General features: G+C 39.1%; 1 protein-coding gene across 6 annotated transcripts in view; it reads right to left on the reverse strand.

Moving 5' to 3' along the window:
• The window catches only part of msi2b (musashi RNA-binding protein 2b), a 261158-nt gene that overhangs the window by 22693 nt on the left and 213540 nt on the right, over positions 1–24925 (reverse strand). For all 6 annotated transcript variants that reach the window (XM_053646703.1, XM_053646706.1, XM_053646707.1 and 3 more), the window contains exon 11: positions 15199–15261. In XM_053646703.1, coding sequence (XP_053502678.1) covers positions 15199–15261 — 63 coding nt within the window. The remainder of the gene's footprint in view (positions 1–15198; positions 15262–24925) is intronic.

Genomic DNA, 24925 nt, shown 5'->3' on the forward strand with positions numbered 1-24925 from the left:
TAAATGTTTGCCTTCTGCTCATTTGTATATCGTATTAGTCTAAAATATATTTTATTATTGTCTTTAGCTTAATAATAATCCACTTTTTCAATTAGATTTTTTTTACTGGCATATCTGAAAAACTCCTTTCCTGAGAGCTCTATGCAAGAAAAATATGTAGTAGTGAACGGTATAAGGGTAATTTTAATAATCTGATTGGGCTTCACAAAAAAAATCGACCTCTTATGCAAGCTGCCTGTGAATACAAAGAATTCTCTTCGTATCTTCTGAACTTGAGTTGCTGATTTAAGTTGCTACTGATCTTGGCATGATTCTTTCACCCTACACTGCAGAGGTCAGCAGTCTAACCTCTAGCACAAATGACAAGCAAGCAAGCAGTTTATTTCAACTAAGTATGCTGATCCAGACTCCCGCTATGTTTCTCATTTCAGAGAACGTAATAATGAAATTAGTTTTTGGCCCACATGAAAGACAACATTAACAAGACAGAGCCTTGAAAATGACTACACAGTCTAACACGGTGATTACAAACTAACACCAGTTCGATATATTCTTAATATACACTATATAAACATCGTATATGTTACATCATTTGTACCTGCCTTCCAATGAGTAAATCTCAATGTCTGCTTAAAGCTGGCTTAATTAAAGGTGTACTCCCCCCGAAACCACATACACATCATGCCCTTGGCTAGGAAACCTGAATTATAATGCAAGACGGGAAACTTTTTAAAATTAACCAGCAAACAATGTTTGTCCTGATTGGCTGGATGTTGTGGGTTCACATCGTTTTATATTTTGTTTTGTTTTTTTATAGGCCATGGGGAAGCCACAGAAAGCTTAGTTTCTTCTCTTAGCCGATAAAAAACGTCAAAAGTACAGTTAAAGAAAACTTGACAAAATATTTACAGAAAATATTTAGATTTACAGTTGGTCATTGGCACTAATATCTATACATCTGTCGTCTTAATATAAACATTTCAATGCCTGTAAAAATGCATTCTAATGTTCAGGCTGTCCTTTTTAAAAAAATAAAAATAAATGTATTAACTACATTCTGTTATGCACTAAAGGAAAAGGCTAAGCTACGACACTGCCCACTGTAATGCTTAATCATTTGCAAAAAGTGACCTGAAAATGCACTTAGGCTGAATCCATTTTTGATGGGCCGCTCTAATAGATGGGCGTCCTTGAGGTTCAAAGGGAGCTCTGGACTCGCCTCTTAATTAGCCAAGCTGCCATCCCATCCTGTTCCCTCTCATCTTCCTAATTAGATCTTTAACAACAAACAAATGAAGACCTTTTACAGGAACCTGTGGTGCCGCTTGTTGCGTTCGGAACACAGCAGAGGACGGCTTTTGGAGGCCCTGCCTTTGTTTAACGCTCCCTAGCCTACTTTCCTGCACAATGCCACGCTGCTGCTGCTATTTGCATAAATATTCAGTCTAATTTCAGCATAGCAGGAGGGACAAGACACGAAATACAAAATTAACACGCATACAACAAATACACCTGGTTTCTTTGTTTGCAATGACATAGCAAATTAGACCCGGAAAGCCGTTCATTTTACTGCTGTGACAGGAAAGGTCTTATCTAATAAAGGCCTACAGAAATTACTTTTATTGTGCAGGTAGATCACTTCTAATGATAGCGCTATCTGAAGCAGAAATGTGGAATAAAATGCAGTTAAAAGCACCCATTTACTAACTACAGAGAAAGCCATCTGGCAGAATAGGGCTGCTTGATTACCTTCGGCAGCTAATTCCCTATTTCTGAGCGCATGCAAATGATTCACTTTGACCAAGTGGAAGCGGGGAAGCGGAGGGAAAAATGGTGCTGAATTAAACATTGTCATTTTTAGACATCAAAAGTTGCCTCAATAATGGCTTGGTTCAGATGTTCCGCTACAGCCAGCCAGTTACAGAATGACACTCTGCATGTTTTATGTTCCCATGAATAACGTACGGATGGAGGGAGGAAGTGAGCGTGTGTGTGTGTGTGTGTATCAAGCTCTCTTCTGTATTTACATATGAATTATTTCCTCAAAACCTGCAAGACAAAGCCCAACATATTCCTTTTCCTCTCACAAGCTTTCCCCCCCTTATACCCATAAAACCCAGCTATTTGCTCTCGTTCGACTAACCCAGGTCTTGTGCTCTTGCTCAAAGCCAAATCTAATTACTTCATAATGGCACGTTTTGGCGCGGGGAGCCGCATGCATCGTTGACAGGTGATAGATGCATAAATTCACTTCGGCTGACTTGATGAATAGCAGCATGGAAACGCAAGGCGCTCGCTTGCGGTGGCCAGACGCCACAGCCTCGTCTATTCATCATCTACACCTCCAGACGCCGCCGCCGCCAAACACAAACGCACTCCAGGGTCGTGTCTGAGCAGCTGGGAGGAGGTCATCCAGATGTGCCTTTGGCTATGCAACATCTGCACAGAGCCTGGACACCCCAGCTAGCTTTGAGAGGAGGGAGAGTGATGCTCAGAATCACTGCAGTCTGTAAGGTTGTCAATCGCGCCATTAGATAGCCCATCTGGGTGCTTTAGAGCAATTGCTGAGATGAAAGCCTTAAGCTGCTTTCTCCCCGTCCTGCTGCGTGTTATTATATATAATGCCTGATAAGAAAACAGATACAAATGTGCAAATAAGAGGGTGCTTTTATTATCAGCTGTTAGGAAACAGAGAGTGGAATTGTGCAACTCCTTCATGTGTAATGTGAGTTACTCTGTGGATAACTGGCTTAAATGCAAGTTAGTGGTCTCTTTAGCATTTATAGCCAGGCAGCCGTTTCAGAGATTACTGCAGGGTCCCATCAGGGGCCTTGCAGTCAGTGGGAGACTTTAATTTCCTCTTCTCAGTATTCAGCATCCATCGCTCTCTAGAGTGCTGCACTATGGTTACATATCAAACCAGCTCTCTGAATGGTGCCACGGAGCCCCAGGCACTGGCTGCATTGCTTCCTCTCAACAATAATGTGCACTGCTGTTTGTTGTCTCCATCCACTCTAGCTGAATTCACAAATGCCGTATATGTGGGCTTGTCATTATGGAACTGCAGGGGTGCCTGAAGAAGTATCTGGACAGGAAGTTGTTTGGTATTTGCCAACAAAATGGATTATAAGAGTGCAAAAAGAACAATGCGAAGCTGTTTCGAATGTAAATTAATATTAAAATCACATCTCGGAATAAGATAATCCGCCAAGACTCAACTGCAGTTCATGGTTCGGGACGTTGTGGCGCAATCTGAAGCAAGTTTACAATCTGAACCAAAATAAGTAGATAAGAGTTCATCCCTCCTTTGTCGTACTGTATGTGCTCCCGGCACTGCTTTCTGTTAATCTGGCAGAAAAGTCAGAAGAACACCAAAATGTGTTTGCATGGCAATTTAATACAATATGAAGTGCGTTAATGAAGGACAGGGGCAAAGCTCTGGCACTTTCTACAGCTGGATCAGGTTCAGTGGACTCCGAATAGCTCACACCTGACCCGTCAGCACTACATTACCACAATTAGCCTGCTGAGGCTAGCAAAATACTGCCATTTAAAGTACCTTTTCATGAAAGGATGGGGAAAAAGCTGACATTTCGCACGGTGACTTTCAAACAGTTTCCGCAAAGCTGGAGGACCACAGCCAACCTTGGAAATAGCATTGCACACAATCATGTACTGTAGGCAGAAATGTCAGACACGGTAAATACATCGGAAAAGGCTGGAGAGGGAATCCACACAAGGAAAAAAAAAAGGGAGGAAAAAAAAAAACACAGACTGGCACTCTTTAAAAAGCACCGAAGCAGCAGTTCCTCTCACAGATGTAGTGTTATCTCAAAGTGACTGAATCTCTCCCATCTTTCCTCACTTAAAAGAAGGCGACTTCACTCAAATCCTCTTGAAGAGTGTCAGTGAACTTGTCAAATGTTCTCCTAAATTAGATCAGGATTTATGAACATGTGCAATTAACTTTTTCATTTCCACCTATGCCATCTTTAAAGAATTACTAACTGCCTCCAGAGAGGATCAGTCCCTATTCTCAGATGTTATTTTTTTTCTTTCTTTCTTTTTTTTTTTTAGCCAACAGGTGACTAATTATCATTACCAGTTCTCCCTCTTAGCAGATGACATCTCATAAATACTCTATAGATAATGCCTCATTGCTATTTTTTGCTCGGATAGCCCTGGAAAATGACATTTAAATTATGAAAATTACATCTAATCAAGCAAATATCTCAGATCTTCATGATTTATCCTCCACTCTGTGATGGATTTCTTTGTCCGTTATACACACTCGCACACACTGGTGCGCAGATGGAGGAGGGAAGTGGACGGCTCGCTCCGAGATGGACAAAAACACACATCTGTCTTCATCAGGATGGGTGACAAACGAGTATGAGGTGTGTTTCATATTTCCACCTCAGACGGCTGGACACAGAAGATGCTGCCTGGCCTAGTTTGCACCTGCGGCTGGTGAACAGGACACACACTCAAGCACACACACACACACACACACACACACGCACACTCACACACACGCACACTCACACACACAGCTGTGGACCACCGCCTGTTTGTCCACATACAGCAACTAATGGAGAGTGACACAAGCTCTCTATACTTCCTTCCTTCTCTCACTCAGTCTCTCTCTCTTTCTCTCTCTCTCACGCACACACACAGTGACATTATAGCCTGACATTATAAAGGAGAACTGGGGAGAAGGGGCACTATCATATGTGTGTTATGGATATTCATTTTTACTAGTTGACCAGTAATTTCACAAAACAAATACGACTTGACTACTTGTCTTTTCCGTACTTAAAGCAAAAACTGATTCAGGACATCGCTACTGTTTTGCATTTAATTTATTTAATTAGTGCAGGAAAATGCTGATTAACAACAGCAAAGAACACATCAAACTGCACTTCAATTAACAACCATACACACATTAAATTTCTAGCGTTCATTTTTAAACTACACTAAAATAAACAATATCAATAAATGGAAATAAATCAGTGCACTAAATGGGCAAAACGGTCAATTTTTGTATCATATTACACTACTTGAAAACCATTAGACACTTTAACTAGAGGTGTGCATCAGGACTGGAATAGATACTGTACAGAACAGTACTTACTTACTAATACAGTACCAGTTTAGTACATCTGGTGCAAATTGGGATTCACTAATTTGTTCATTCATCTTTAGTAACTGCTTTATCCTGGTCAGGCTCTCTTGTTCAAATTACTTCACATTAAAAAAAAAAATTATATATATATAAATATGTTTATTAGAATTGTTTTTCCTCTTTTGGCTGCTCCCGTTGGTGTCGCCACAGCGGATCACCCATCTGCATATTTTAATTCTGGCACGTTTTACACCGGATGCCCTTTCTGACACAACCCTCCCCATTTTCTGGGCTTGGGACCGGCACTGAGAATGCACTGGCTCGTGCAAACCCTCCAGTGGCCAGGAACTGAACCTGGACTGTAGCAATAAGAGCACCGTTATCCACTAGTCCATCAGGTAAACCAACGTTTATTAGAAAATATCAGTACAAAAAAAACCCCCCAAAAATTATGGGAGCAGGTAAGATTGTTTTCGGTTTAATTGGGAATGCCAGGATTGTGGTTTTTAAAATTGTTTTCTCATATTCAACTCAATAGTTAACCATTAAAGTGATACAAAAGTAATAACATTCCACTAAAACAAAATGGCAGAAAATAAAAATGACTTTTCCCAGTATAGACTTAGACAGCATATGGTGTGTGTAGAACTGCCTCCACCCATCCAGGTATCTTTATCTTCATCCATGTATATTTAGCCTGCTTTCTTTACTGTCTACCTAACTGTTTATTCCCATGCCCTGGCTAGTTGGGACATCTAGTGTGGACATGTACAGCTGCAATCAAAATTATTCAACCCCCACTGCAAATCAGGTTTATTGTCAAAATGGACAGACTTTCAGTTGAGTGCAAAAGCAATTGAAATAGTTCAACACAACGAATGCTTCAAGTGGTTTCCCCAAATTCAACTGAAAATGAATTATAATGACTTATAATGAATGACTTATAATGATGTCTCCAGTTTCAAAATTATTCAACCCCCTGAATAGAATCCCTCACAACATCACTAATATGCAAAACAGGCGTTGTCTCAAGCACACCTGATGCAACTAATCAAGGGTTCCATTAGTTGCACCAGGTGTGCTTGAGCTGGAACACATGAAGTACCTGAACTGGCTAGGGGCAGAAAATTCATGAAATACCTGGACAGGGCAGAAAAGGGAAGCCATCAACAGCTGCAACCAGATTTCTGAGAAGGCAGGTTGTGAAAACCCCTCGAGTGACAGCAAAAGACCTGCAGCAAGACTTGGTGGCAACAGGCAGTGAGGTTTCAGTGAGCACAGTAAGGCACATACTAAATGCAGAAGGTTTCCATGACAGAACTCCAAGGCGTACACCACTACAGAAGTTTTGGGATTCTGTTCTGTGGAGCAATGAAACAAAACTGGAACTTTTCAGCACGATGGATCAGCGGTATGTCTGGAGGAAGAAGAATGAAGAAAAAACACTCTGTCCACAGTCAAGCATGGTGGTGGCTTGGTGATGTTCTGGGGCTGCTTTGCATCCTCTGGCACTGGAAGCCTGCAGTGTTTGGAAGGCAAGATGGATTCATAGAAGTATCAGGAAATCCTAGGAGAAAACTTCATGCCATCTGTGAGGAAGCTGAAGCTTAGGCGTCACTGGACCTTCCAACAGGACAGTGATCCCAAGCATAACTCAAATTCCACCAAGGCTTGGTTGCAGAAGAAGTCCTGGAAGATTCTACAGGGCCATCACAGTCACCTGACTTGAGCCCCATAGAAAATCTCTGGTGGGATTTGAAGAAAGCGGTTGCAGCATGCAAACCCAAGAATATTACTGAACTGGAGGCCATTGCTCAGGAGGAATGGGCTAAGATTCCTCAGGAACGCTGCCAGAAGCTGGTGTCTGGGTATGCATCTTGTTTGCAGCAGGTCATAACAGCAAAAGGGTGGTCTACTAAGTACTAAAGATGCTTGCCATGAAGGGGTTGAATCAATGTGAGACTGGAGAAGTCATTATAAGTTTCATTTTCAGTTGAATTTGGGGAAATCCCTTTCCCCAAGCATTCGTTGTGTTGAACTATTTCAATTGCTTTTGTTTCATTTGTTCATTGCAAACTGCTGAAAGTCTGTAGATTTTGACAATAAACCTGATTTGCAATGCAGGTGAATAATTTTGATTGCAACTGTTTTTACCTTTTCATGGGGACCACATGTCCCTATAATGACAAGAGTATGTGACAGATGTGACACTGTGAGGAAATTTAGCTGGTTACATGCATTATTGCATCATTGTGTGTGTGTGTATATATGTGTGCATTTGTGTACTTTCATGTGTCCCCATTAAAAAAGAGCTTAGTCCACACCTCTCCAGAACATTAATCTTTTACTTTACACCCAAAATTTTGGTTACGGTGGCTAAAGTTAGGGATGAATTAGTTATATGAGGAGCAGTTTTGTGCTCCAGTAATCCATATTAGCGTGTATACATGTGTGTGAGTGGAAGAGACAGGGTTGCCAGTTTCTCTACTTCCCTCAGCCAAGGTAATAACACGGCCCACACGGATGGGAACTACACCAGATCTACAGCATCAAGCAAACCTCTGCATTGTGACTCATCTTTTCCAGCATGCTGGCCCTCAGAAAGGTTGCAGGGCTTGACTGTGTCTCTTCTAGCTTAGTTCAGAATGTAAAAGTGTAAAAGATACAGTGCTAAAACATGACTGCACTCTTGTACTGTACATGTATAAGAAAGAGTAGATGGAAACAAAACAAAAAACAAGGTGAATGTTTTTTCCACTAAAATGTCATGCTATCAGTCTCTAGGTAAAGGACAAGGTTTGCATATGCAAAAGGAAGGCATAAATATTTCTACCGTGCAGATATCTAGTGCATCTTAATAACAGATAACATTAAAACACAGATATCTTATCCAGTGCTAGGTTCCAGACTATATCTACTTGACTTACAGCTACATTACCTCTAACAAGACCACTAGTAATAAAGCATGCAGTCAAGTCATTGTCACAAACAGGTCAGATACAGGCAGAGGAGGAGTGAAGCATATAGATGAAGGAAAAAATAATGGGAAAATAATGCAATATACTGAAGAGAACACAAGAAAATTAACTTAAGATAAATAAAAGATACATTTACAGTGCTCTCCACTAATATTGGCACCCTTGGGAAATTTGAGCAAAGAAGGCTGTGAAAAATGATTTATTGTTTTACCTTTTTATCGTTTTGTTTAAAAAAATCACAAAAAAAACTTTGCTCTCATGGATATCAAACCATTGCAAACACAACACAGGTTTATCAAAAGAAAAAAATCTTAAAATATAAGTTATTGGCACCCTTTTAGTCAATGCTTTGTGCTACCTTCCTTTGCCAAGATAACAGCTCTGAGTCTTCTCCTATAATGCCTGATGAGGTTGGAGAATACATGGCAAGGGATCTGAGACCATTTCTCCATACAGAATCTCTCCAGATCCTTCGCATTTTGAGGTCCACGCTGGTGGACTCTCCTCTTCAGTTCACCCCACAGGTTTTCTATGGGTTTCAACTCAGGGGACTGGGATGGCCATGGCAGGACCTTGACTTTGTGGTCAGTAAACCATTTTTGTGTTGATTTTGATGTAATTGTCCTGCTGGAAGATCCAACGACGGCCCATTTTAAGCTTTCTGGGAGAGACAGTCAGGTTTTCATTTAATATCTGTTGATATTTGATAGAGTCCATGATGCCATGTATCCTAACAAAATGTCCAGGTCTTCTCTCAGAAAAACAGCCCCAAAACATTAAAGAGCCACCGCCACATTTAACCGTGGGCATGAGGTACTTTTCCATATGGCTACCTCTCTGTGTGCGCCAAAACCACCTCTGGTGTTTATTGCCAAAAAGCTCTATTTTGGTTTCATCTGACCATAGAACCGGATCCCATTTGAAGTTCCAGTAGTGTCTGGCAAACTGAAGACACTTCAGTTTGTTTTTGGATGAGAGTAGAGGCTTTCTTCTTGAAACCCTTCCAAACAACTTGTGGTGATGTAGGTGACTTCAGATTATAGGTTTTGATAAACCTGTGCTGTGTTTGCAATTGTATGATATCCATGAGAGCAGAGTATTTTGTGAATTTTTTTAACAAAAGATCAAAAGGTTAAACAATAAAGACAATTCTTCACAGACTTCTTTGCTCATATTTACCAAGGGTGCCAATATTAGTGGAGGGCACTGTATTTGTAAAGCAGATGAAAAGTGTGAAAGTAATTCAACTTAGAAAACAAGATGGAGTAGGAAGTATACAAATTTGTCATAAAATCAAGAAAATGATTCAAACAAATGAGCAAATGAAAAACGTTGAAAGCGGCAGTGCGTCATTGTGAGAAGGTGTGGTGAGAGGGAGGTCAGACAAACCTTCCAGTGGTGTAGGAGCAGGACAGAGTGTCTAGGGAGTCAGTCTCAGACTCACAGACTCTGGCTTTCAGCTGGCTCAAACCAAGCAAGAGAGAAACAGCAGAGACATGACCAGCAGGTCAATGCCTATTAAACACTAGCAACATGTCAGGTCCTACATTTTAGCCTAGAAATGAAGCTTGCATGCAAGTCTGGTGAATTTTGGAAAATGTATGCAGTTTTAAGTATCTATGCATGACCACCAATATCCTGTTGACCAGCCTGACTGCCTGAAGGAATGAATCACGAGAATCAGAGAAGAGTGTTCTCTGAACAAGACATTTTAGAAGTATGACAGACTACGCTAACTAATTTTGTTCTGTGATTACATCTTTTCTAAAAGATGATAAAGGAACTCCTTCAGACACTTCAGAGTGATTCCCTCACTGGGGTGTCATTTGTATTCCCACTGATATTACACATGTATATGTAAAGAAAACATAAGACATTTTAAATATAGGTAAAATGTACTTCACATCACCTATGTACATATTTCAAATACGTATATTATTTAATTTAAAAAAAAACATATCTATAGAAAACAGAATTTTGCCTGCCCAGCCCACTACAACTACACTATACATTGAAATATAATCAATAAAATACATCACAAATCTTATTATTGTTGCATTAATGTGTGAATCCATTTAAAATCTCATGCTTGAAACATCCTTTTCCATTATAGGTTATGAAATGTACATTGATTGTCACTCAACCCTGTTACCTAAACACATTCATATTCACAACATATTCCAAATATTCCAGCAGGAAGTTGCATCATTCAAAGAGCATGGAACGAAGAAAAATGAGCTCTCTACTTCTGATACTTTCCATCACTACTACTCAACCACTACTCAACTACTACTCACCCCTTTTAAAGCCCGTTCACACCAAGGATGATAACTATAATGATAACGATAAAGATATTGTTCTCAAAATCGTTCTAAATATAAAAAGAATAGCAGAGTCCACACCACAACTATAACAATAACGGCACAGAGAAACGATATCGTTGGAATCACTTTCAGAACCCTTTTTTTCCCAGCTGATGAACGATAAACACATTGACAGCCAATCAGAATCCAAGAGCTTGAGGACTTAAAGCAGCAGACAACATAACAGCAGCGCGCTTAAAATAAACAGAACGATGTCGTGCGTTGGTGTGGACACTAATATAGTTATCGCTATAGTTATCGTTCTTGGTGTGAACGGGCCTTTACTTTCAACTCTATTACTCATTTGAGTCATTTGTCAGGAAGAAAAGTTGAGATGGTTGTCTAAGATTTGAATAGATGAATGGGTGATTTCTAGGACTGGACAAGATGAAAATTTAATATAAGATCAATATTGTGATAAATTATTTCACAATATTCTTTTCTGAGATTTTGCCTATATTGATATTTATCACAATAGTTAAAAAAATATATTTTTTTATATAATTACAGCCTGAATATAAATGAATGGCAGCAGCTGATGTAAAAACATTATCTCACATTAATACTTAATCTTTAAAATTTTATTCTTAAAAACAGTTACAATTTTTAGAATATAGTTTTTGTAGATATTAAATAAAAGCATCAAACTCAGTTTAACAGTTATTCGTTTTTACAGTTTTAATGCAGCACTTCTGCTTTGCTGCCAGGGTGATGATATAAATGTCTATCGTATATAAATGTCTTCAAATGTTGTGATATTTTTGTCATATCTCCCAGTCCTACTGTTTTCTTCAATTCAATGTTGAAAATTAATTTTTAAAAGAATGATTTTTTAAGAGTTATAAAAGCTAAAGGGCACCTCAATCATTGAATCACTTTTCAAAGCACTACAGAATGAGCTGTCTAAAGTCCTTTAAATCTAGTACATCACTTCATGTTCTTTGCTCAACCTCCATCTATATATGTGAACCAATGGAAAGTGGCCACAAGGTGGCAGTGTCACAGCCAGCACTTTCAAGTGATGAAGGTTAAGTATTTTAGAAAAGTGCAAAACTACCTGACCAATTAATTGTGTTTTTTAAAATCACCTGACCAATCAGGTCACAGCTCAGAAAGCAAGTGAAAACCAAGAAAAAAGCTTTCTCATTTTGATTTTTTTTTTTCTCCAAAGCCAAGCAAGCCAGGCAAGTAGAGCTTTTGCCAAAATTACGTTAACTAATACTGTAAATCTGGTCTTTATTAGAATTAATAATGATTGTAATATACATAGCCAAATGGTTAAGCAGGGCAAAACTCAATGGTAACAGCGTTGTCATGGTTACAGTCTGTGCATCCACTTTTACGTATAAAAAGAGCTCAGAAAATCGTTCACCCTATCATCTGGATATCACAAGTTCGAATCGCGATGATGCCATAGCCATCCATGACCAGGAGCCCAAAACAGCAAAACTGGCCATGCTTTCAGGGTGGGAGGGATGTCATACACTCTTGCCCTTATCAATCACCGAAACACTAGCCAATCTTGGGTGTATGTATGCCGAAGTGGACGGATAGAACTTTCCTCTGAGGGTGTTATGCCAAACCCTGACGTTGCATAAGTAGAAATGTGAAAAGATGTGGTCAGCTGACTTCACACATTATTTACAGAGGATTTAGGGAGAAAATCGGAGGAAATAAATAAATAAATAAATAAAGCCTAGTGTGAACACAAGCTCATAAGATAATTAATTATTCTAATTTAAAATGTATGCTTGCATACTATACAGTATATATAGAAATTATAGTGAAAATGTGATATTTTTCCAAATACAGCCCTATCAAATGGTTCAATTGTGTCTCTGACCAAGTGTAACGAAGTAAAGCTTATTCTGGAACTAGTGACTGCATTAGCTGTTAGTATGTGAGGAATGTGGTCTGATAGTCATGGCATTGAATCTAAAAGTCTGCCTTAATAAGAATGCTGAGAAGCTTTATTAATCCAATGTGAGTATATGACCAAGTCCGACTCAGCTGGAGACGTCTACATAGTGCTCGTAGATAAGTTAGCTCTGGTACGGAGTGACTGACTTTTAACAAACAGCCCACACAAATGCATCTGGCCTTGCACCTAGCAGTAAATGTATGCACAGCAGGGGTGTATAAATTCATCCTGGCACTAAGATCGGCTGGGTAATAGATGATGAAGTCCCGCTAAAAGGTCATCGTTAAATGTCAGCACTCTGTCTCAATGGCTTTCCGGCTTCTGTCACAGTGCAGCCATGGAGAGAGTGTGTTCCCCATCAGCTTCAGACAGGAGCAGAGAGAACCAGTCTTCTTAGTACACACCATGCCTAGTGCACTGTTACTACACTGACTTACTCTGGCCTGCCATAAACCACACTGAGAGTGTGTCAGATTGCAACCTACAATCTAATGGGGGAAAACAGACCAAACCTGCGATGCTGTGTATCTCTAAAGCCCAGCCTGGCACATAGGGAAGACTCTCAAAACTATCCCGAACACACCAGAGTTAGCACTAACTGAGATATTCATTTCTCATGAGAGTCTCATTTTAATGCTTACAGCATTTTCTGAACAAGGCTGCTGCATTTCACACCCGTAAATGGAAAAGAGATGCAAAGTGCAAGTGTGTTTTTTTTTTGCAGGCTTAGTTGCTTTAGCAGGGCACTAATCAGAATCAGACACGTCTGATTGAGTGGAGAGGCATGACTGATTGGCTCACGCTCTGTCGACTGAGCTCCGGCAGACCCGGCACACAGCCACTTTTACGCCTGTCTACGAATTACACCGAGTTGGATGGCTGGCTGCTCAAGAGCAGGTGTCGGTGGAGTGCACTCGAGTGTGTGCTTCTTGTGTGTGTGTGTGTGTGTGCGAGAAAGTGTATAAAAGTGTGTGTGTGTAAGTGAGAGTGTGTGTATAACAGAAAGCAGAAAGTGTGTGTGAGTGTGTGGGGAGCTGTCTGAATAACGGGGCCACATCAAACTGGCACTCAGACCCCACTTTCTGACAGCCAATTAGACAAGGACATCACATCCTGCTGTGGTAAAGGCCAGTCGCTGCAGTAAAGGCCAGTGAGGAGAGCACTAGCAGCTCCCACCGTCCCTCCGTTTATTTATTCAAGCATCCCTGCATCAAACAGACAAAGTCAAATTGATTGATTAAGCTATCTGGCCGCTGGATCGATAGCTGTAGTTGGAGGAGGATAGCCAAGAAACTGCTAAATGTGCAGCCTCAGTAATTCTGGTCAGTCTGGGTAAAAGGTGCTTCAAGGAAGCCAGGTATGGCCAGGAGTGATTATGTGTGGATGAACTCACTGAAAAACCATGAGAAATGAAGATACTCAGTCACATAGGCTGTGTTCGATGGGAAAACACTCAATTTACAGCAAATTACATAAAACTGAGAAAGCAGAGGTCAACCCTAGTCTGTGACCTATGACCAGCTTCACCAGTACAAATATCATATAAAGCCGCAGTCACACTAGAAATTTCAACTTTGCATCTCCTTTATAAATAGACGCTCCCAACACTGACACAAAAAGAAGAAAAAGAAAGAAATCATTTCAACTGTGGGTTGTGATATTGGGAGGAGAATGAGCAAACATTACTTTTGCCAGCTTCATAAATGCAAATTCTAAATGTTTCTAAATCAATTTAGCCAGGCTAAAGCAAGACATATGCTTACATATGCTTACATGCTTTGCTATCTCTGTATATGTGCTGCTAACTCAAACTATAAACAGTAAAATCATACACGTTATACTATATAATCCAGCCTCTTGACTGACTGCATAGTGGCCTCTTTATTTAAGGAAGTAATTTACATTAATTGATCCATTAATCTTCAATAACTGCTTCAGCCTAGTCAGGGTTGCAGTGGATTCTGGACTACACCTTGAATGGAAGGACACTGCAGGGCACCATGCACGCACACAAGCACGCAAGCACACACACACACACACACACACACACACACACACACACGACCTAGGGTCGATTTAACATAGCCAATCCACCTACAGGCATGTTTTTGGACAGTGGGAGGAAGCCAGAGAACCCAGAAGAAACCTAGTTGGACAACGTGAGAACACGTAAAACTCCACACAGACAGTAACCCGATCTCAGGTTCCCAAGCTCAGGTTCGAACCAGGGACCCAGGAGCTGTCAGGTGGCAATGCTACTCACTGCACCACTGAAATAATTTATCATCATAAGGAATTTTTTTTTATTTATTTATAAAATTGCATGCCTGCTTACTGCTAAAAATAGCAAGTTCCTCAATTTTGAATCTTCTTTACTAAAACAGGTCAAGTTGTGAAGTCAAGTCGTGTCAAGTTGAACTCAATTCACGTGAAAATTATTCACCAAATGCGGTTTAAACAAATGTAACGTCACTTTAGAAGTTACGCTGATGAAACACTAATGTGACTGGGCCTTAAGGCAAAACTGGTCTCAGGTCAGCTGCTAGAAGCTGAACTCTACTAATCACTCCTACTGTAGGTTAGGAGATATGGAGGATAAAGCAAAAGCCTTTCTCTTTAACTCCACAGTCCTGGTGCTTGTATCTAAATAAATTGTGAGTGTGAATGTGTGTGTAAGAGAGGACAGAGGCGGCTAGAGTTAAGAGCAGCATGGAGAGAGCGGGCAGCACACAGATATATGGCCAGAGCGTTTACCTGGCCCTGTACTGTGCGGATATGCTGCGTAGCCGCCTCTTCCACGGGCCCCCCTACCTGAACCACGTGCTGCTGCCACTGCCGCTGCCGCCATCGGACCATACGCTGCCGCAGGAAAGCCTGCAGGATAACAACAGAGAGTGGTTAGCATAGGCCAGAGAAGAGGGCAGAAAGTGGACAGAAGATAAAAAGAAAAGAAGAATAAGTACTAGGCTGAACTATAAAAAAAAGTGAAGACAAATAAGGTAAGTCTAATCCAGCTATACCTCAGATCTCTGTCACAAACTCTATCTTCCTCCAGTGTGATTTGCTGCCTGTGGGTATTGTAGATTATGTCTCAGGAGCTGCACTTAATATATTCAGCAAGCTACAGTGACGCTAGTGTACTCGCGAGCATTTCTGCATGAATAGCCATGTCTTCATTCCATGCTTATCTCCTGAGTGCACACCCCAGCAAGGCCACGAACGCAGATGAGCCTTTTAGATATGATGGCTTGCTTATATGGCCATTTTACTGTAACACATTATTTTTTAAAGGCTTTCCAATCTGGTTAAATGCATGAAACCAGTGTGCCTCTTTAAGGCATTAGGAGAGGAAAAATGGCCGCAGAGTCATCAAAGAGTTAAGTGCCACATATATAATCTAACTATAGTATGGGAACATCTCTCTGCGACATCAATAATATGTTCAACAAATGGATACAAAATTCAGTACAGCGTTGTCTAATCCTTTTGTACGAGTATCATTTCCACTGGTTCTGTAGCTCTAAAGGAATTATGAAACGCTGGTTCAGTCGTTACTCAATACTCTAAATCAAGGCAGTAAGACACTATTATTTATAGAAGTGCAATTACGCTCTCTATAGCCTGGCGCAAAACCTTGTCATAACAGAAGCGGAGGAGAAAAACAGCAGCAGATGCTTCTGGGCTTCTAACAGCCATTTGTGTTACTAAACACCAAAGAAATCTGTCCAGAGCAGAATCATACTAGGCTGAAGTCTAACCATGACCAACTCTGGCAGCACAACAGTGATATGCAGACGGCTAAACAGTCAAAACACTTTGCAGTCCACTTAAGTCACTTATCTCTCTGGCACTGCTCATGTTAGAGTGGGGTAATGCGAGTGAGTGAGACAGAGAGTCGTAAAGCTGAGCAGGCAAATCTTTCTTTGTCGCTGGTCATGGTGGTTTATGCTTTGGAACTCAATCAATCAGGGGATAATTTGGGCTCCAGGCTGCGTGAATAGCAGCTATAGCTGTGGTGGGCCTGGGGTGCTGAACAGAAGGGTGATTTGTGAGGAGGCCCAGGCAAGACTGGCTCTATCTCCTCCCTGTTTTACTGGCTCTCTCTGCTATTATTAGCAGATTAGGCATCTGGGATTAATTGCTCGCTTCCAAGTGCTATTTAATTCACTTTGGGCATTTGTGATGTTGAGGAAGGGAACAGGTATAGTTCGTATGGCCTAAGATGGAGGAGAGCAGGAAGGACATTGCTGACGTGTTTGCGGGTGCATGTGATAGTGTTTCTCCAGTGAAGACCAAGAGCAGTGTGTGTCACTTTCCCGTCACATAAAACTATTCAGGAAAGATGGACAAGTTTCTCTTTTGGTTATCAAGAACTACTGATAAACACCATTAGTAAAATACTACTGAAAAGAATTTTTTAAAAGATGTAATAAATAACTAAATAAATAAATAAAACCAGGCACAACTCTTAACTTTGAAGTTATAATGTGGGTGGCATGCACACCAAAACACAATCACGTGCGCCAATATTTTAATCTTTAGCAAAAATGCAGAGAAGTTGAAGTAACTTTACCAGATGACATTAAAATTAGGGATGTGCCTAATTTTAATATTCAGATATCTGTGAACGGATGTCTGTGAACGGATAATGAACGGATATTCAGTGAAGCGTTAGGAGAGGGGAAAAACATATTTAATGTGGCGTAATCAAGTATCATTTTTCCACTGCAATTAAACATTCCTCCTGTCACTCGTGGTGCACGTGTTTATGAGTGTGACAGACGTAATATAGTGAAATAATGAACGGAAATATTAAACGCACAGCAAAAGCGTGACTTAATGAGAGTTTCAGCCTGTAGTGAATAATTTTGACTGCAACTGTGTGTGTATATATATATATATATATATATATATATATATATATATATATATATATATATATATGAGCAAAAAAGCTGTGAAAAATTGTCATGGATGAACAATTTCTAGTTCCTAGTCACCCAAGTGTACAATTTTTTTTTTTTTAAATATCAATGGGAATATACTTCAAATATATTTTTCTCATATGAATTCACAGGGGTGCCAATAATTGTTGCACACCTATATTTAACAAAGTTTTTTGTGGATAAACCTGTGCTGTGTTTGCAATTGTTGATCTCCATGAGAGTAGAGTATTTTTGTGATTTTTTTTTTTAACAAAAGATCAAAAGGTTAAACAATAAAGACAATTTTTCACAGCCTTCTTTGCTCATATTTACCAAGGGTGCCAATATTAGTGGCGGGCTCTGTATATATGTATAGCTTGTGAGCAGCAGAGGGGTGGTCAGTCAGTCAGTCAGTCTGAATCCACAAGTAAGTTTGGAAATATAAATAAATTCAGACTGACTGAATGACCACCCCTCTGCTGCTCACAAGCTATCTAGCAGAACAAACACAAGACTAATGTAATAATAATATCAGAAGACGTGCGTGTATGATATGGGCTTCGAAGAGACAAAAAGCACTCAGGCACCTAAATCTGGCATGTTCAAACATTATAATTAAATATTATCATTTCAGTGAACAATGAAGGACAGTCATTCAAACTCTTTGTCAAAGTCATCATTAAAATATAAATATAATTATATGGCAGCTCTCTAATTAAAACACAAATCTTCGGCTGCAGCGGCCTGTTCATGATTGAGAGCCAATAGACAATAAGCGGCTGACACTGGCAGATGGTTGAGTTCAGATAGAGAAATGAATTGTAATTAGCCTTGTCTCTTATGGGTTGCCTCCTATTCTTCAACACAGACAAACCCCCAACACCCTGATATTAGTGGCCTTAATGACCTTTTATGCGCTGCTAATGCCTAATCAAAGCCGAGTTTAGAACAGGATTAGCAGTGAAACAGATCAGTGGAGCTAGCTTACTGCATATGTTAAAGCTATAGTCACTGTCTTCTTGTAAATTCGGATGGTTGTAAATATTTTGCAATAGTTTCCAGGATCTGTTTACCCTTTTCTTTTTTTAAACTCAAGGTTCCGTTATATTTCATGTTGAACCATTACAGGGAAAAGCTTCAGGCAAAAACTGATATCAATCCATAAACATAAAATAAACACATAATAGCTCAAAATAATACTTGTGGCTAGCTATAAAAATTCAGGCCTTGATTTTCAAATGATGGACTCTACAGCTGACCCTGTGATCCAGTACAGTAAATAAATGCAGACCATTAAATATAGTGGTTTGCATAGGTATACACCCCCTAGAACTTTTCCACATTTTTAATGCCAGAGTCACCATTGGCCTCTTGGTTGCTTCTCTGACTAATGCCCCCTTTATCTAGTTACCGACTTTGGTGGACAGCCTCCTGTTGAGGTTGTCTCATATCTTTCCATTTTTAATAACAATATAATGGAGCTCCATGAAATGTTCAAGCTTGGGATATTTTTTATAACCAAACCCTGATTCAGAACTTTGCTCTGGACATGTTTTGATAGCCATTGGTCTTTATGATGATATATGTTTAGGTATGTTCTCTAATAAACTCTGGGGCCTTCCATGAACAGGTGTATGAATATAGAGATCAGGATACACTTTAATTTCACAATGGTCAAAATTCAAGTAATTATATGACTTCTGGTGACAACTGGTTGTACCCAAACTGATTTAGGGGTTACACAACAAGGGGTTGAATACTTATGCAATCAACACTTTTACATTTATTTTTATTTTTTTACTTGTACTGTATACAGAGGTGGGTAGAATAGCCAAAACTTTTACTCAAGTACAAATAAAACTACTTATAAAAATAATTACTCAAGTAACAGTAAAGTAATAATGTTAATAATTACTTGAGTAAATGTAATAAAGTATCCGATAAGAAAACTACTCAAGCAGTAAGTTACTAGTTATTTCGGATCTGATTAAAAGGAAGGGAAAACCCTGAATCTCGGACTACATGGAGTCACACCTCTCCTTTCTCCCTGAAAGTCCGTCTGTTGTGTTTATATGATATTAAACCTGGGTTCAAGATGAAGAGGCAGATCCCAGTCCTGTGATGGGTACAATAACACAGACCCTGTCATTTTCAACACAAAATCTCACACACACCAATAAACTAATATTTTGACTTAATAGGTTGACGGTCTTAACATGTTAACAACACAAACCTGTCAGTATCTGCATTTAAACTAGACAACAGAGAACAAAAGAACAGACTAGGGAACAGAACAGAAGAGAAAGTGTGTGTAGAGAGAGAGTGAGTGGTTGTGTGTGTTAGAATGTTTGCGTGTGTGTGTGTGTGTGTCCTGCCTCCCTCAACACGCTCGCTTTGTCCCCTTCTCCAGGAATGAGCCTCTAAAAAAGTGAGCGGTTATTGTGTCTGCATTCAGACCACTGCAGCGTATCGTGACCTCAATATACGTGATATAAACTAATTATTAAAGCTACAAATATTCATGAACATTTAACAGTAATAGTGGAATGTCACCGAATGTAGTGAAGTAAAAGTACATTTCTGTGATTACAAATGAACTTGAGTAAGAGTATAAGTATGGCCAGTTAAACCTATTCTTAAAAGTACATTTTTTTCAACAAGTTACTCAAGTTAAAAAAGTTCAAAGGTAAATGTAACGAAGTAAATGTAGCGCTCCCTACCTCTGCTTGTATATAATTTTGCAAACTAAACTGATTTCCTCCCACTTCAATATTATGGGGTATTGTCTGTAGATTTGTGACAGGATTCCAGCTAAACAAGGTTGTAAATTAATTTCAGGTTGTAACACTACACAAATTCAGGTTAGAACACAGAAACCTTTAAATTAAGGCTGTAAGCTTCTTTTCTCCAGATTGACCAGATTACTCCAGGTTACGCTACACAGAGAAAAAGCCTTGCAGTTTCACACCAGCAGAATACAACCTTCGTTCACATTCAGGCCATGTGTGCAAGTTTGATATCTAAGGAAGCCTTTCGCATGCAAAATCCTTTACACACTAACACATCCTTTTACCATTTAATCTCCTTAGCAGATATATGTGTTGAATGCACTATAACATGGGAAATTTTTTGTTGTTGTTATTTGGTTAACAATTAGTTAACACAGTCAATCCATATTTAAGTCTAATTGACTTTAGTTATTTGCAGTTCACATTTTACTGTTCAGTAAAATGAATTGTAATTAGGCTTGCCAATTGCCATCAGAAGTGACCAAAGCATAAGCATAAACCTTATTACCATAAGACAATAGCTAAATCTTGCTAATGAGCATTTGCAATTTGCTGCTAATTAGTGTTTTAATTTACAGTAATTTGCGGTCAGTCACAGGTGAATCCATAGGAGAAATACATTTGGGAAAACTATTATCAGAATATTAGTTCTTCATATTTTATTAATAAGTAGCATTATTTCCCAAATAAGAACATAATTGGAGCCTTTTGATTGATTGCACTAATAGAAGAATCTAAAGCACATTGTGTTGCTAGAATAATTTTTATCATCCAGTGCTTAACCATGTCAATTATATAAATATGGTGAAGGCAGCATTTAGTCTTACCTGCTAATATCTAATAGTGTACAGTTCTGGACATGGATTTCTTCCATGCAGAGCTCTGATTTCCTTTGAATTTTAGCATGTTTATTGAATGAATTCACCAAAACTGCAAGACCTTAGGTCTAAAAACACAAGACACAGGAAGCACAAGTGATTTTGATCTTTTAAAAATGAATCCATGGCTATCCATGGCTCAAGCTCCTCTTATAGTAACAGAACCTCATTTTAGGTATTGTCATTATTATTTTTTTATTTAGATGTCTGGAGTCTCTCATACTGAATCTTATGCTGAAAAAAAATAAGTTATAGTGAATAGTTTTGTTAAGTGTTTAAAGTACTTCTCTAAAGCAATGAAAATGGGATTCTTCACTAAACTCCTTTTTGAGGTAGAAAATCTGACAACCAATATAGAAAATGAAGTGCTTACTCAAAGTAAATATCACAGGGGTTTGCATAAGATCACGAAAACTTCTTGGTTATTTGGCTTGCTACCTCTTACAAAACGCCTGAGCAAAAGAACAGCTGTTGTGTCAGAATATAATTACATCTGACCAGGGGTCAACTTTCTAGAGTCAAGTCATATTTTACAATTACTTAGGTTTTGCATTCTCACCACTTTATAAAAAAACCAAATTCTGCCCTTCCTTCACTTCTTTCTTTCATCATCAAGAGCATGACACTCATTTAGACAGAAAAGCAATTAGCAAGCATTATCCTAGTCACCTGCACACCTGCTGGAAGAGTGATGATCACTCTTAAGCTTTCTTCTCCGGAGAAAAGGTAAACATTGCATCTTGACATTCAGAGAGAACACTCACTAGTGCCCTCTAGGCACAGAACAAGAAAGCAGGAAACTCATGCATGACCTTGATAATTTAGTCTTGCAGTCAGGCAAACACATCCCAAAACCTGCTCATCACTTGAAACAATTACACACAATTCATCCTAATGCCAGATCACAACAGTAAGGACTATCTCAGAGGAGATAAACACAGCCTCTCTGGCTCATGCAACCAAGCGAGGGGAAGCTCAGTTAATTAGGAAAACAAGTTCTAGAGTTGTTCACACATTCATAGAAGCACTTTTCCCAATTGGGGAAAGTTACTTTCAGCTCTGATAATGAAACACAAGTCAAACGCTGACGTATTCAACATCCCAAGTGATTATGTTACCTGAGCAGAAGTAGAACAGGTCTTACAGAAGGACAAACCTTTTAAACCCTCTCCTTACACAATCTGCATCCATGTGTGAACACATTTACACTTTCAGCGTGTTGAGGTGAACATTCAGAACAGCACACAGGTGGTTTGGGTAATTGTGGTACATCCAAGATGCGCAGAAAGTACAGTGACGGGTACCTTCATCCGGAACCAGCTCCACTTAAAGACAGTGACAAACCGTTAGGGAATCTACAACCAAACCAAATGAGAAAATATGTCCAAGACCAAAACTCTTTACTCTTTGTTACTTGCTACTTTTCATGTCTCATGAAAGGATTATGTTACCATCACTGGGAAAACATTACAAGTAACATGGCAAGAGTCTTATGGGATAAGTTCACTTCTATCTACAGGATCTGAAAAATCCTCAAAATCCTCAAACACTGAGATACTGTACTGTGTCTACAGGCACAAGTCTAGGCTTTACAATCAAAATCTTAAAAACATATCCATTCAATTGTACTAACCTTAAGCAGCATTCAGACTGGATTAGTTTTAAATAGGGAGGTGGGGTAATGTGATTATTACTTGAGTATCTCTGGGATTTTAGCCCCTTCACTTCCAAAGGTCAGGCCATTCGTTTTTTACGAACTTTAAAATAAATCTGGTATTCTTTCTTCTATTATATGACAAGTAGGAATATCCCCAGACAATATATATTCCATCTAAACTGTCATAGTGGTATGCTTTTTCTTCCGTATAAAGTAATTTCCTGCCAAAACCAAAATGAATCCAATTATTTAAAATGCAGAACAATAAATTATAGGTGATGTTTAAAAGGATACGTCTGAGAAGAAACACTTCTAGGTGCTTTACATATTATATTATGTTAAGTAATATTTAGTCATTGAGTTTTGAGCAAAGTTATGATCATATGACCTACTAGTTAATGATAAAGAGCAACTCATGCTTCCACAAGCACTCCAACAAGCACTTATAATAAAGCTCAAAACAATGATTTCTATTAAATGTAGGACACATGAAATGTTTAGTGTGACAACCATGCGTACATCATGAAGACACTCCCATCTCTGTGATTTATATAGAGATCAGTTATCCTGTGCATATCGATCACTAACGACACTTAAAAGACCTTTGTCCGGAAATCCAATCCTGCCTGAAAAGTACTTTAACTTGGGTAAGAACAATAACACATTAGACCAAAGCTGGTAATACTGGTCATTTTTATACTAGCCTACCCTAGCAACCCACATTAAAGCCCTAGCAACCCACACTGAGCTTTCCATCAGAAGCAACTCTCTTAGGACCTACACATTACATTATAGTCAATATCATGCTTTACATCAGAATCAGAAAGCTACTCGATCCTTAACCCACCACTGGGTTGAGTACACACCGTCACTGTGCATATGGCACTGATGACAACATTTTTCTGCTCTGTTATCTTGTCTTGTCACCCAGATACTGCATGAAGTCAAAATGGCCAATATTGATTACTATTCTTAACGATTTACATGTTCATTTTATCAGATTATTTCATGAGATTTAAAGTGCAGCACCTACACCAATTAGGCAACACGTTTAAACCCAGATCTTACTAAGATCCCAAATAACAAGCGCTGATTTTTGATTGCAATCGGATACACTATAAGCAAAAACTGTGGGAGTGTTACAGGTGATATACAAATAATCATTGCAGGAAGTGCATCATGTGCAAAGTAGGAAGAGGAAACAATATATAAATGAGGGTTTTTGCTGTACTTTTGTTTCTTTATAGCCACTATGAGTTCATGTCTGTAAGAGACCTCCATAAGAGTTAAGTGAAGCTGAAATTTGTTACATGCACAAAATTGTGTCCATATATAATGCTGTTTAAATGCAGTGAGATGCACTGACAAACTAGTCACAATTCAGTTGAATGCAAAGTGAAAGTGTCTATGTCATGTTTATAAGACTTTTTTACAGTCTCTACGTGAATGCTGTTGACATTGGAAGTGTGAACGCGGTTAATGTCTAATATGAAACCAATTTTGACCTGGTTTTATTAGTCTCAATCATTTTGAGATGCTGACATCATAATCCTTTTAAAATATATACAGTGGTGCTCGAAAGTTTGTGAACCCTTTAGAATTTTCTATATATCTGCATAAGTCTGAGCTTAAACATCAACAGATTTTCACACAAGTCCTACCAGATGATAAAGAGAACCCAATTAAACAAATCAGACAAAAATAATATATATGAAAAAATATATATTGGTCATTAATTTGTCACAAAAGTTCATGCACCAGTGTCATTACTAAGATCTATTTAATGGTATAACTTTTTCTTCAAATAGTGGAAACAGGATTCCGCAAATGTAATACCTGTCTTTCAGTTGTATTAATTTGCACACACTAAGCGATCTTCAGGCTTAGTAAATCAGATGCTAAACTAAACAGTGAGGAACCAAAATCTTTACTAAAGAGAAGGAATCTTTCCACTGTAGTTCTCTTTACAATTAATTTCCTCATCAACATCATCAGCACTCATCACGCTATTGCCAGTGTAGCTAGCTGTAGGTCGAGTGATCCCAACTGATGCACTGCATCCTCCATGCTCCTGTGTTAGGCTTCAGTGCCATCTGAGGACTATATCAAGTAGACACCTGTGTAGTGGATCTAGCAAGCCCTAGGAAGAGATTAACTTCGTTGAATTGGGATTAATTAAGTGGGTTAATTAATAAACTATGCCAGCTCATTGTTTTGCATTTGAGGTGAAAGACACCACTCGGGAGAGACTTGGCAGCATCCAATCAATTTCATGGGGCTTTTATTACT

This window comes from Ictalurus furcatus, chromosome 17 (genome assembly GCF_023375685.1).
Source record: "Ictalurus furcatus strain D&B chromosome 17, Billie_1.0, whole genome shotgun sequence".
NCBI lineage: Eukaryota > Metazoa > Chordata > Actinopteri > Siluriformes > Ictaluridae > Ictalurus > Ictalurus furcatus.